The 14888-nt window shown below is 35.2% G+C and overlaps 1 protein-coding gene and 1 long non-coding RNA gene across 5 annotated transcripts in view; one reads left to right on the top strand and one right to left on the bottom strand.

Annotated features, from left to right (window-relative positions):
- Nucleotides 1-1934, bottom strand: part of ANKRD30A (ankyrin repeat domain 30A) — a 117608-nt gene extending 115674 nt beyond the window's left edge. For all 3 annotated transcript variants that reach the window (XM_081267464.1, XM_081267465.1, XM_081267466.1), the window contains exon 1: nucleotides 1439-1934. In XM_081267464.1, coding sequence (XP_081123590.1) covers nucleotides 1439-1683 — 245 coding nt within the window. In that variant the 5' untranslated portion in view covers nucleotides 1684-1934. The remainder of the gene's footprint in view (nucleotides 1-1438) is intronic.
- Nucleotides 1935-1996: 62 nt separating this feature from the next.
- Nucleotides 1997-14888, top strand: part of LOC308633980 — a 28358-nt gene continuing 15466 nt past the window's right edge. The window contains exons 1-3 of one of the 2 annotated variants that reach the window (XR_014018925.1): nucleotides 1997-2407; nucleotides 5127-5372; nucleotides 6781-6842. This is a non-coding gene — a long non-coding RNA (uncharacterized lncRNA). The remainder of the gene's footprint in view (nucleotides 2408-5126; nucleotides 5373-6780; nucleotides 6843-14888) is intronic. The other variant, XR_014018926.1, reaches the window with a different exon arrangement.

The raw sequence follows: 14888 nt of genomic DNA, 5'->3' as shown, positions 1-14888 counted from the left end.
GTAAACTTTAGTGGTACAGTACTTGCCTAGAAAGCACAAGGCCTTCGGTGCAACCCCCAGTATAAAAAAAAATAAATGGAGTTCAGTTTTTTTCCTTGTTAATTTGAAAGAATTTTCTGTATAATGAAGATATATTTTTTATCTGTATTATGTTATATATGTATAAATATTTTGCAACAGTTTTTAATTTTAATTCTTTTTCTGATATACAGAGGTTTAGATTTTTCATTTCTGCTAACTGACCCTTGGAACAGTTTCTTTTAGGCTAGGGGTATAGCTTATTGATAGTGTGTGCTTCCTAAGCACTAGTCCCTAAGTTCAATCCTGAGTCCCACAAAAGGAAAAAGAATGCTTGCTTTTGAGTTTATTCTTAGGAAGGTCTTGGCCAATATAAAAAATATATAATGCAGAAGTAGGCCTGTGTATTTTCTTTCATATTTTTCTCATTCTGTATTATTAAAAATTTTTAATCTATACTCTATGGAGAAACTTAACTTGTGACATAATAACCTAGCTAGTTTATTCCAGTTATCAGGCACTTCATATATGAATAATTCATCTTTTCCTATTAATATGGAATGTCATTGGTTTCAAGTTCTAAATTCTTACATACATTTGGGTGTTTCTGGATTTTTCTATTCTGTTGCATTAGTTTATCTGTCTTTTCAGTTGCCAGTATCAATTAGTTTGTGAAAATTAATAGTGTATTTTAATACCAAGAAGAGCAAGTCCTTATTACAAAAAAAAAAAAAAAATTCTGTCATCACAATAGTAAAAGCATGGGGAAATAAAAAATGCTAACTTTTCGGGCTGGGGCTGTAGCTCAATGTTAGAGTGCTTGCCTCTCATGTGTGAGGCACTGGGTTCAATCCTCATCACCACATAAAAACAAATAAAGATATTATGTTCATCTACAACTAAAATTTTTTTAAAATGTTAACTTTGATATTTTTACCTGGTTTATCTAAAATAAATATAGAAAGATCTCACATTTTTGGAATAAGTCTTCCTTGTTCAACAGAGAACTATCTTCCCAATAGTTATACACTTCATAAAAACATGGATATTATTTTTTTCTAAGCATTTAAAACCCTTTAGTTGATAAAAAATATTTCTCTCATGCACTTTCTACACCGTATACATGGTTTTAGAATTGTGTATTTTAAAAATAAACTGTTGCATATACTTAATTTTGTTAAGTTAATCACTTTCCAATAGTCAAAGAGCTTTACATGGGAATCATAAGTGGATCGGAAATGAGCTAAAGTTCTGTTTTAGTTTTGTTGCTCACGAAGCGGTTCTGGGTGTTAGATCCCTTGGAAGCCTGTACTTCCCAGGTGCCTGAGGGGGTCCAGCTGGGGAGGTGCCCGTTTCTTCCACGCCCCCCTCCTCCCGCACCAAACCCGTAGCCCCTTGGCTCAAAGCCCCTACCTATTACCTGTTCTTCTTGTCTTTATCATTCACGCCATTTTCCCCAAGAATAAGGAGATGCTGCACTTTGGCTACATTGCCCATGCTTGCAGCCTTGTGGATCTTTCCTGTATCCTTGTCTCGGATGTGGTACCTGGGCGAGTTCAGACTACTGGCATTCTCAAGCCCAAAGCCCACACAGTTCCTTCGCAGGTTGCTGGAGGAGCCCAAAGGCGAACGGCCCTTACTTCCGAAGCCAAAAATCCTCTTCATGGCAGAAGCCAACCGCCTCAGGGGTACCTTTCCTCCTCCTTGGCTTTTCACCGCCTCCGGAACTCAATATTGGCTGTCACAGATAAGCAAACCTAGTCTCGCCACAACGACCCAAAGGGGCAGCTCCAAGTTTCCATTTTTTCAGGAAAAAATTATCGTCTCCCTGCAACACCACTTAAGTCCCAGTGCGCGTGCGCGGTCTTAGTCTGCGCAGACGCTACTCGCTTTCTCAAAAGGCCGGTAACCGAGGTTGCTCAGTGCGCATGTACAAAGCCTCATTTCTCCAATCTCCGCCCTTTAGGCCTCCTGTGTTTCTTTGTCCTGTGTTTCTTTGTGTCAGGTTTGTCACAACAGTGCTCTTCCTTGGAGAAGGCTTGGGACTCCAGTCTAACGGGTACTGGCAACTAGTGCGCGGGTAGCCCAACTTACTAGGCCATGTCGCTGGAAAATCGCGCAGTTGTTCCCTGGCGGTCGGACAATAAAGGGCCCGAGAGTGTAGGCAGCATCTCGCGGGCAGCCGGAGGTGGCCGGCCCCCTGGATTTGAAGAAGGGGTTCCGAGGGAGGGGCGGGTGCGGGGCTTGCAAAAGTTCCCTTGAACTCTTGGGACACGTCGGAGGTGAGACTGCCAGAGCTCCGGCAACCAACCGCGTCCGCCCGTGCCCTTCTCCTGGGGAGGGGACCTCGGCGGGGCTCAACAAATGGTGGCTTCGCGGGCCTCTCCAGGTACGACGTGGGTTGTGTGGGACTTGGGGCCAGGCCAGGCCAGGCCTGGATCTTGCTGTGAGCAACTTGGGCAGCTGCTTCTGTGCGCCCGGCGCTCCAGGACTTAGCTCTGATTTGTCTCTTGGTGGACTTTGTATTTCTGTAGAAACAGTGGGCTCTGTAAAAGGTTGAACACGTCAAGTCACCTGGTTTCTGTGCATTCAGGTCAGGCCAGCCTACTAGTGCCACACCTGCCGTTGCCTCTTATAGAAAAGCACATAAACTCTTTTTTTTTTTTTTTTTGGTTGGGCCTGAGTCTCTAACTCATGAATTCCAAGCAAAAATGTACTTAAAGAATTTGGTTGGGGATGGGTGGAATATGCATACGGATGTGGTTATGAAAGAAAAAGGGGATTCGTTTTGCAGAGCGCTTTATTTGCATGGAATCTCTATTCATTTGGAAGTTCTTGGAATTAGAAGTGACAGTTTCCATAGAGCAATATAAAGAGTCGACTTTAGGATAAAAATTAATGGAATAGGTAAAGAGATTATGTACATTTTGGATAAGAATAGATACCCGAAGAAAACAACATAATCTTAAAATTTTGGTTTGACTTGGGAAAAGTAATTTCTTTATAAAGCTTTTTCCTAATGAAAATTGTGTATCTACTTTGTCTTATTTTAAATTCTTATGTAAGTTACATGAGTTCTTTCATAAATTATTTTTGATAATAAAGCAAGTTCTTTTTACTATTACTCTTTTTTGATGATGACATACAGAAGATTTATTTAACTAAAAGTATTTTTTATTTTGTACTAATAGACATGGGTTTTTTTTAGTACCTTACTATCATAAAGCTACGTGAATATTCTTTTTTGTTTTTATTAGTGCATTATAGATATACATAATATTGGGGTTCATTTTGACATAATCATACATGAAATACAATTTGTTGCACTTCAGTCCCCAGTAGTTCCTCCTTCCTCCTCCCTTCCCTCCTGCCTTCTGTACTCTATTGTACTGGTCTTCCTTCAATTTATTTACAGTATTTTTTTAAATATTGGTGCTTCGTAGATATGCATAAAGGTGCAATTTATAGTATAGTATATTCATATATGTACATATCATAGTACATATCATAATATGGTCAATTTTATTCTGTATTTCCTCTCTTTTCCCAGCCCCCTCCTTCCTTTTCTATTCCCTTTCTCTATTTCACTGATCTTTCTTCCATTTTCATGGGATCCCTCCATCCCCACTTTTTTCCCCTCTCATTTTACTCTAGTTTCTGCATATGAGAGAAGACATTTGACCCTTGACTTTGTGAATCTGGCTTATCTTATAAGCTTAGCATGATTTTCTCCATTTCTATCCATTTACCCACAAATGCTATAGTTTCATCCACTTTAGGGCAGAGTAAGACTCCCACATTTTCTTAATCAGTTTGTCTATTAATGGGCATCTGGGCTGATTCCATAGTTTGGCTATTGTAAATTGTGTTGCTATAATCATTGAAGTGACTGAATCACTTTAGTATGTTGATTTTATTCTTTTAGATAAAGACCAAGGAGTGGGATAGCTGGGTCCTATGTCAGTTTCATTCCTAGTCTTTTGAGGAACCTCCATTCTGCTTTCCAAAGTGGTTGTATGGATTGTCACTTTTGTATCATTAAGTCTTCCCATCTTAGAGCATGATGTGTTTTTTATTTGTTCATATCTTGATTTGTGTTATATTCCCTATAGTTATTACATCATTTTAAACATTATTATTAATGAAGCTTTTTCTCCATTTCCATTTTTAAGGCATTTTTCCTAATATGATTATAGGTATTAGTTTTCCCAAATTTGTATCCCATATCTCATGGCAAACTTAAAATCTTGGTGATGATTTTTACAATAGTCTCAGGTTTTCTAACTGAATAATCACATTATTAATAAGAAAGTAGTCATCACTTTTCAAGTATATGACATTTAATTCATTATTTGATCTAATTAAATTAATTTAATCTAGGTAAGTCCAGTTAAATGGTTGTTTTATGATCATTTATTTATTTGTGATTCTTTACTTTTGTATGCTAATAGAAATAGCTGGCTTGTCCCTATTTTCTTATTTTAATTGAAATATCGATAATGTTTTACCATTTTAAATGATAATGTATATTTTTTATTTTTAGAAATAGTGTTTGTTGTATTTGCAGTCCTTTTTCCAGTTTTGATCAGAAATGCTTCCCATATTTTTAAATCTTGTTTCTTGAGATGTTTTTTTAAAATATTGAGTAAATAGACTGTTGAGTAAATAGACTGTCTCTGAGAAGGAATCTCATTTATTTGCTTAGACTGCATTTTTCTTACGTTTGATGGATTTTCTTTGCAAATCTTTTATCTATATTTTTTCCATTTTTTATTCATTGGTGACATTTTTGCAGCATTTTATGAGGTTTTAATATTAATGTTTTGCCAAGTTCATATCATGAAAATTGAGACTCCGTTTTTGTTATACATGGTCTGGGATATTTTTAAATTCATTAAAATTTAAAGTTTACTAGAATTCATTTATGAAATCATCTGTATGATATGGAAAATGACAAACCCACACTATTTTAGGATCTGTCATTTTCCATTTCTTACAAATTTTGCACATTAATTTTGTATCCTGTTACTTTGCTGTACATATTTACCAGCTCTATAAGTCTTCTGAGGGAATTGTGAATGCAATTGCTTTTCTGTTTTCTTTTCCAGGGGATTCATTATTGGTTTATATAGAAGCTATTGATTTTTATTAGCACAAAACGACCAAGCCGGGTGCAAACTTCACAGATCAGCACAGCCTTTATTCAGCAGTGGAGTTGTGCATCTGGTGGACCCACTTTTCTCATGGAAAATAAGCCACTGGCCAAAGGAGGAATCTGTGCTTATTATATATGTTACACTGAGTGATGACTTGATTATTGATAGAGCATGTCAGTTTGGGCACTCAGGAAACAGGTTTGTAAGAATTTGAGATTTGTTTTTACTGGGCATTATTTTTACTTGGGGAAAAATGGAGGGTTGGGGTCAATGTTCAGTGCTTGTCTCTTTCCCAATAGAGTCTCATTGTATAGTCATTGGGAAAGGATTTATTTGGGGAAGGATCAATGTTTTTGCTTCCTCCCAGAGACTGCCATTTCAGGCTTGATGGATATCTCCTTCCCAGGGATTGTCTTGTCACTGGATGATGTTTGCTTCCTTCCAAGAGATTGTCCTGTCACTGAAAAAAAAATATATTGGGAAAGGATCAGTGTTACCAATGTGTTGCCTTCTTCCTTACTCCCTCTTCCCAGGCCACATTATTTTGGGGTTTGTCATTTTTCATATCTTACAATTTTTGTATGTTAATTTTGTGTCCTGTTACTCTGTTGTACATACTTACCAACTCTACAAGTTTTCTGGTGGAATTTTATGGGTGAACAGTAATAGCTAAACTTTTTTCTTTCCTTTTTATATTTCTTATTTCCCTGTTGTGCCTAATTGCACTGACTAAAATTTCAAGTATTATATTCAATAAAAGTGTCAACAGTTGACATCCTTGATCCTGATTTTAGAGGAAAATTTTTTCAGTTTTTCTTTTTTCCCCATGAAGTATAATGTTAGCTTTGAGTTTGTTGTATGTAACCTTAATGATGTTGAGGTAATTCTCTCTATCTCTAATTATTTATTTATTTATTTGTTTGGTTCTGGGGATTGAACCCAGGGGTGCTTTACCACTGTGTTACATCTCCAGCCCTTTTTATTTTTTGTTTTGAGCACAATCTCACTAAGTTGCTTAGGGCCTTACTAAGTGTCTGAGACTGTCCTTGAACTTGGGATCCTCCTTATCCTCCTCACTCAGCCTCCCAACCTGCTAGGGTTACAGGTGTAAGCTACCACACCCTAATTATACGTAACAGTGGTATTCATTATAATATATTTGTACATGAATGTAGTCTAATTGGTCTGTTTCATTTTCCCATAACTTCCCCTTTCTCTTCCCTCCTCCTTCCTCATATTCCCTACCTCTTCTATTGGAGTCCCTACTCTTCTATTGGAGCTCTGTCCCTAATTTATATAGGGTTTTTAACATGAAAGGCTTCTTCTGCATCTAATGAGATGAACATTTTCCTTCTATTTGTGTAATGAATTATGTCTCTGATTTTGGTATTAGAGTAATACTGTCTTTATAGAATGGATTTGGGAGTACCTTCCCACCCCCACTTTCTATTTTATGGAACAATTTGAGGAGCGTTCTTATTAGTTCTTTGAAGGTCTGACAGAATTCAGCTGGAAATTTGTCTGATCCTGGGCTTTTCTTTGTATTGGGCTTTTTGTTACTTCTTCAATCTCATTGCTTCTTTATTTTTAATATTTATTCTTTTAGGTATAGATGGACACAGCACAATTCTGGTGCTGAGGATCGAACTCGGTTCCTGCCTGTGCTAGGTGAGCGCTCTACCACTGAGCCACAATCCCAGCTCTCATTGCTTCTTATCATGTTTAGATTTTCTATATCCTCTTGGTTCAATTTTGGTAGTTCACATATATGTCTAATAATTTGCTCATTTATTCTAGACTTTCCAATTTGCTGTAATATAAATTTTCAGAGTAGTCTGTAAAAATCTTCTGGATTTTAGAAATGTCTGTGGTGTATCTCCTTTCTAACCTCTAATTTTATTAACTTGGGTCTTTGTTTTGTTCAGCTAAGGCTTACTCTTTTCTTTGAAGTTCTCTTATTAATTTGGCTCTTAGTTATTTCTACTGATTTTGGAATTGGTTTATTCATAATTTTCTAGGACCTTGTGATGCATTTTTTTGGTGAATTTTTAATATAGAAACTTAATAGCTATAAACTCTCCTTAGAACCATCTTCATAATGTCCTAGAGATTCTGATGTGATTTTCCTCTATTCTCATTATTTCCTTTATGATCCATTCATTGTTTAGAAGTGGATTGTTTAATGTCCATGTGTTTATGTAATTTCTTTTTCCCCCACAGCTTTATTGATCTAAAATTGAAGTACAATAAAATGCACATATTTGAAGTATGCAGTTTGATCAGTCTTGACATGTCTGTAAAAATTACAATCAATATAAAAAGGATTTCCATTACTTTTTTTAAAATTTGAAATCATACAGACTGTGTTTCCTGCATGATTTATTACATTAGATATCAATCATCTTAAGATATATAGAACCCCACCCCCACATGTCAACTATTTCAAAATTAAATGGCACACTTATAAATATCTCAGAGGCCAAGGAAGGAAAGTGAATGAAAAGTGTTTTGAACTAAATGATAATAAAAGCTTAAAATATCAGGATCTCTGGGAAGAAACAGTACTAGGTGAACACTTATAACTTAAAATACTTATATCAGAAAGAAGCTAGAATTCTAATCAATACAATTATTTTCAAATTTTTTAGTAGGAAGGAAAAATAAAGGTAGGAGAAGAAATATATGAAATAGAAAAAGAAATAATACAGCTAAAATTTGATAAAAATCAAAAAAGTCTAATCAAAAAAACAAAACCACAGAAATTAGTATCAATGGAAAGGGAGCTATCAAAATAACCTTGCAGATGCTGAAAATGTATTAAGGTAATATTACAATTGTATGCCAACATATATGATAGCTTATATAACATACATTGGCATACAATTGTAATATATTCATGTGCTGCTGAGAAGAAAGTATATTCAGTCATTGATGGATGAAACATTCTATACATGTCCATTAAGTATAAATTATTAATTGTATTTTTTCACTTGTATAGCTTCTTTTTTTAGTTTTTGTTTAGAGTCTATATCCTGTGGTGACAGATGCAGGTTAAAGTTACCCAGTATTTTTGTTTTATGATTTTTTTGGATTCTTGATTTTGAAAAGGTTTGTTTGATGTACATCAAACAAGCCTTTGTACATTTTTGTTTTCTTGATAGTTATGATTGTTATGCCTTGTTGATGTATAGTTCCCTTAAGCAGTATGAAATGTTTTTCTTTGTCCCTTCTGATTAACTTTGGTTTAAAGTCCACTTTATGTGATATGAGGATAGAAACCCTGCTTCTTAATGTGATCCATGTGAGTGAGATATATTTTCCCATTCTTTCACCTTCAATCTGTGGATGTCTTTGACTATATCTTAGAGACAGCATTTTGTTGGGTCTTGGCTTTTAATCTAATCTGCCAGTCTGCATCTTTTGATTGATGAATTAGGCCATTAATGTTCAAAGTTATTATTCAGATATGATTTGTATTCTCAGTCATTTTGGTTTATTTCTAGTTTTTAATTTGAATTGGTTTCTCCTTTAATTGACGATTCCTTTAGTATAGTTCCTCCCTTTCTGGTTTTTACTTTTTTTCATTTCATCTTCATGGAATATTTGGTTGAGAATGTTCTGGAGTACAGACTTTCTAGTAGCAAATTGTTTTAACTTTTTTGTTTATTATGGAAGATTTTTATTTCATTTTCAAATCTGAAGCTTAATTTTGCTGGATACAGGATTCTTGGTTGGCATCCATTTTCTTTCAGAACTTGATATATGTTATTCTAGGACCTAGCTTTGAGGGTCTGGGTTGAGAAATCAGCTGAGATCCAAATTGGTCCCCCCATAAGTAATCTGATACTGTTTTCTTGAAGCCTTTGAGAGCATCACTGCCTCCTTAGCTTGCAGATTGTATCACATCCCCTCACCCCAAAAAAGCCTCATTTGATGTGCTGGGGTAAAATCTGTAACATGTGCCAGTTTGTCCTTTAGCCCCTTCAGAGCTGGTGTGGAGAACACCACTGTTATGGTATGGATATAAAGTGTCCCCCAAAAGCTCATGTGTGAGACAGTGCAAGATTTGGAGGAAAATGGTTGGGTTATACATAGCCTTAACCAAATCAGTGAATTAATTTCTAATGGGATTAACTGAGTGGTAACTATAGGGAGGTGGGGTGTGGCTACAGGAAGTGATTCATTGTGGATGTGTCTACAAGGTATATATATATTTTTTATTTTTTAATTTTTTATATTATCTACATATGACATTACAATGATCTTGGCAATTCATACATTTGTATCATTGGGGTATAATTTCTCATTTTTCTAATTGTACAGATTGCAGAATCACACTGGTCATAGAGTCACCTATATACATACATCAATCATAATGTCTATTCTATTCTGCTGCCCTTCATGGAAGATGGAAGGAGAACCTCATCATTATACAGAATACATATATGATGTTGTGATGAGAAAAAGAAAAAAAAAGTGTGTCACATTAGATTGGATAGAGAGAAATGATGGGAGAGGAGGGGAGGAGTAGGGGGAATACAAGGTATATATTTTGTATCTGGAAAGTGGAGTCTCTCTCTCTCTGCTTCCTGTGAAACTCTTACTATGAGGTTCTGCCACATCTGGAGCCCAGAAGAATGGAGCTGTCCTTTTATGAACTAAGACCTCTGAAATCATGAGTGCTCAAATAAACTTTTCCTCCTCTACAGTTGTTCTGGTTGGGACTTTTTAGTCACAGCAGGAAAAAAACAAAACAAAAACCAAAAACTGGCTAAAAACGACCACTTTATGTCTGACCCTAATCAGTCCTTATCCACTGTAGTCCTTAAGCAGAGTTCAGACTACTAGATTCAAACAAAGGTGTCCTTTGCTCTTCTGTGCTCTGCAGGGTCAATTTTCTATTACAGAACTGCTGCTTTAATTTAGTCTTGGTGAGCTGCTCTGATATTTTGGATTCCTCTGATTTCCCATTTTTGATCCTCTTTTATTCTTATCTTTCACCCTTTCTTAATGATGTTATTTCAAATGAATTTTAGGCAAAACATAGCTGACTTTTGTTTTATTAACTTGTGATCACTTCACCCCTCTTCCTATTATATTAACACATTAATTGTATAAATTAATGGACTTTTCTGTGAAATTTTCATACTTTAATATATTCTGTTTTGTTTTTGTCTACTCCCCTGTCTACACTACAGATTTTACCCCAGCACATCAAATGAGGCTTTTTTGGGGGGTGGAGGGGATGTGATACAATCTGCAAGTTAAGGAGGCAGCGGTGCTCTCATACAGACTTTTCACTTCAACTGGCTTGGGTAAGAGATACGAACAATACACATAAGAGACCCAAGATATCTATATTACACAGATTTCCTCTTAATTAGGAGACTGTAAGATTGAATCCCCAGAAAAACTTCTATTTTAAAAACCTCAACAAGAAAAATTTTGTTTCTGTAGTGAAATAACTGCATGATAGTAATTCTATATCCCCCCAATAATTGAATACTCTGATACTGGTGAGATGAAATCCCAGAGAAGTAAAAAAGCTGATGGGCAAAATGATTAATGAACTAAAAAAAGATCTAGAAAATGAACTTAGAGAGAAAATATGGGAAATGAAAGAGCATTTCAATAAGGAAATATCAAGATTTTAAAAAGGAACCAAACAGAGATCATGGAAATGAGACACAATCAAAATGTTCAGTTGGCAGTCTCAACAATAGCTTAGATCATATAGAAAACAGAATTTTAGGGCTGGGCTTGTCTTCTTGCAGATCATCTTTTTAAAAATATTTAGTTTCCACATATGAGACCAAACATGCAATGCTTGTCTTTTTATGTTTGGCATGTTTCACTTAACACAATGTCCTCCATCCATTTTCCTGCAAATGAAATGATTTTATTTTTTTATAGCTGAATAGTATTTGGTATGTGTGCATACCATATTTAATTTATCCATTCATCTGTTGACTAGCACCTGGATTGAATCCATATCTTAGCTATTGTAAGTGCTGCAATAAACACTGGTAGGAAAGTATTTCTTTTGTTTGCTGACTGCATTTCATTTGTATATATATCAAGAAGTGGCATAGCTGGATCATGTACCAGTTATGATTTTTTTTGTATTTTTCTTTGCAGACCCTCCACATGGATTCCATGTGTGGAGGAATAATTTGTGACTATAATAATTTATAGTTCCAGCAACAGTGTATGAGTGTTCCTTTTTGTCCATGCCCTTGCCACCATTTGTTGATTAATTGATATTAGTTACTCCAATTGGATGAGATGGAATCTCAGTGTAGTTGTGATTTGCATTTCTTGATGGCTACAAAGACATTGAGCCCTTTTTCATATGTTTATTGTCTGTAATTTGTTTTGTTAGATCCCTAGACCTAAGTAACTCCATTTTGGTTCTGGGCCTCAGAAACAAAACTTACACGCTGCCAAGAAAAAGAAACTTAAGATACCCTGTTCCTATAACCATCCCCTTCCAAGGTCCCTATATAAAAAATCTGCTGTTACTCAGCCACCTGTACCCAAGGTCAGTTCTAGAGCCTGCTGCACCTAAGATCATTTCCAGCTTGTTCTTGTTCTTGTTCCTTGTTTTGTTTTGTTTTGTTTTTTTAAAAAGATATAAAACCTCTACTCAAGTGACTCTGCCTGCTGCACCTTGCAAAAGAGCAGCCTAGCAGATATTCTCTGTCGGTAAACCTTTGCTTGAACTCACGAGATGGGTCTCTTATGTGTATTTGTTCCAGCTACCCTAACACTTTTGAGAAATGTCTGTTGAGGTCATTTGCTCATTTTTAACTGGATTCCCTGTTTTTCTGTTAAATATTTTTACTTCTTTATACATTTTGGATATTAATACTCTGTCAGATGAATAACTGACAGAGATTTTCTTCCATTATGTAGATTCTCTTCACTCTGTTGATTATTTCCTTTGCTATGCAGAAGTTTTTTTAATTTGATGTAGTTTATCAGTTCTTGTTTTGTAGTCATATTTAGGAAATCATGCTTGTGCCATTAACTTGAAGTGTCTTCTCTGTGCTTTCCTCTAGTACTTTCAAATTTTAAGATCTTACATTTTTGAGTTGATTTTGGCACAGGGTGAGAGATTGGGATGTACTTTCAATCTTCAACATATTGATATCCATTTTTTCCAGCACCATTTGTTAAGGATGTGGTTTTATGCCAATATTGTGCTATTTTTGTTACTATGGCTGTATGGTGTATTTAGAAATCAGATGTTGTGATATCCCCAGTATTGCTCTTTTTGCTCAGGATTGTTTTAGCTATTTAGAGTTTTTTTTTTTTTTTTTTTTTTGCTTCCATATGAATTTTAGGATTTCCCCCAACCCCCATAGTTCTGTGAAAACAATTCATGGTATTTTGATTGATATTTTGATTTGTAGATTTGTAGATCATAAATCTTAATCCTTTCTACCTTCTAGTGTCTTTTTCAGTTTCTTCAGTGTTTTATAATTTTCATTTTAAAGTTCTTTTACCTCTTTATTTAGATTTATTCCTAGATATTTTATTATTTATTTATTCATGCTGCTATAAATGGCATTGCTTTTCTGTATTCTTTCTCATCAATATTATTATAGGAGAAAATACATATCTTTTATGTATTGATTTTTTTTTGGAATTAAGACTTTTGGTGAGGCTTTTAGAGTTTTTAATGTGTAAAATCAGGTTGTAAATAGGTACAATTTCAATTTTTCCTTTCCAATTTTATTTGTTAATTTTATTGCTCTGGCTATAATTTCTAATATTGAATAAGAGTTGAGTGAGTATAGACACCATTTCTTGATCATGATCTTATTGGGAATGCTTTCATTTAGTGTGAGATTTGTTGAGAGCCACAGCGAGTCGGAATGGCCCCTGGCATTTTACCAGAAGTATGGTTGAGAGGCGAGCCATTAAGACGATGTTGGTTTTCTTATTGTCTAATTTTTTGAGTTCTTTGTATACTCTGGATATTAGGGCTCTATCTGAAGTGTGAGGAGTAAAAATTTGTTCCCAGGATGTAGGCTCCCTATTTACCTCTCTTATTGTTTCTCTTGCTGAGAAAAAACTTTTAAGTTTAATTAAGTCCCATTTGTTGATTCTTGTTGTTAACTCTTGTGCTATGGGTGTCCCATTTCTACAAGAAATGCAGTTGGGATTTTGATTGGCATTGCATTAAACCTATAGAGAACGTTTGGTAATATCGCCATTTTGATGATGTTAGTTCTGCCTATCCATGAACAGGGTATATTTTTCCATCTTCTAAGATCTTCATCTACTTCTCTCTTTAGGGTTCTGTAGTTTTCATTGTATAAATCTTTCACCTCTTTTGTTAGGTTGATTCCCAAGTATTTTATTTTTTTTGAGGATATTGTGAATGGAGTGTTTTTCCTCATTTCCATTTCAGAAGTTTTGTCGCTGATATACAGAAATGCCTTTGATTTATGCGTGTTGATTTTATATCCTGCCACTTTGCTGAATTCATTTATTAGTTCTAGTAGTTTCTTTGTAGACCCTTTTGGGTCTTCTAGGTATAGAATCATGTCATCTGCAAATAGTGATAATTTAAGTTCTTCTTTTCCAATTTTTATGCCTTTAATTTCTTTCGTCTGTCTAATTGCTCTGGCCAGTGTTTCGAGAACTATATTGAATAGAAGTGGAGATAGAGGGCATCCCTGTCTTGTTCCGGATTTTAGAGGGAATGCCTTCAACTTTTGTCCATTCAGAATGATGCTAGCCTGAGGCTTAGCATAGATAGCTTTTACAATGTCAAGGTAAGTTCCTGTTATCCCTAGTTTTTCTAATGTTTTGAACATAAAGGGATGCTGTACTTTGTCAAATGCTTTCTCTGCATCTATTGAGATGATCATATGGTTCTTATCTTTAAGTCTATTGATGTGGTGAATAACATTTATTGATTTCCGTATGTTGAACCATCCTTGCATCCCAGGGATGAATCCTACTTGATCATGGTGCACAATTTTTTTGATGTGTTTTTGTATTCGATTCGCCAGAATTTTATTGAGGATTTTTGCATCTAGGTTCATTAGAGATATTGGTCTGTAGTTTTCTTTCTTTGAGGTGTCTTTGCCTGGTTTCGGCATCAGGGTGATGTTGGCCTCATAGAATGAATTTGGAAGAGCTCCCTCTTTTTCTATTTCCTGAAATAACTTGAAAAGTATTGGTATTAATTCTTCTTTAAAGGTTTTGTAAAACTCCGCTGTATACCCATCCGGTCCTGGGCTTTTCTTGGTTGGTAGTCTTTTGATGGCTTCTTCAATTTCATCCATTGATATTGGTCTGTTCAAATTGTGTGTATCCTCCTGACTCAGTCTGGGCGAATCATATGACTTAAGAAATTTATCGATGTCTTCACTATCTTCTATTTTGTTGGAATATAGGTTTTCAAAATAATTTCTAATTGTCTTCTGTATTTCTGTAGCATCTGTTGTGATATTGCCTTTTTCATCCCGTATGTTAGTAATTTGAGTTCTCTCTCCTCTTCGTTAGCATGGCTAAAGGTCTGTCGATCTTATTTATTTTTTCGAGGAACCAACTTTTAGTTTTTTTAATTTTTTCAATAGTTTCTTTTGTTTCAATTTCATTGATTTCCGCTCTGATTTTAATTATTTCTAGCCTTCTGCTACATTTGCTGTTGTTTTGCTCTTCCTTTTCTAGGGCTTTGAGATGAAGTGTGAGCTC

This window comes from Spermophilus citellus (assembly GCF_964194105.1).
Source record: "Spermophilus citellus genome assembly, chromosome: 15".
Taxonomy (NCBI): domain Eukaryota; kingdom Metazoa; phylum Chordata; class Mammalia; order Rodentia; family Sciuridae; genus Spermophilus; species Spermophilus citellus.
Note: the sequence above shows the minus strand (reverse complement) of the source record. Positions and strands in the feature narration are given on the sequence as shown.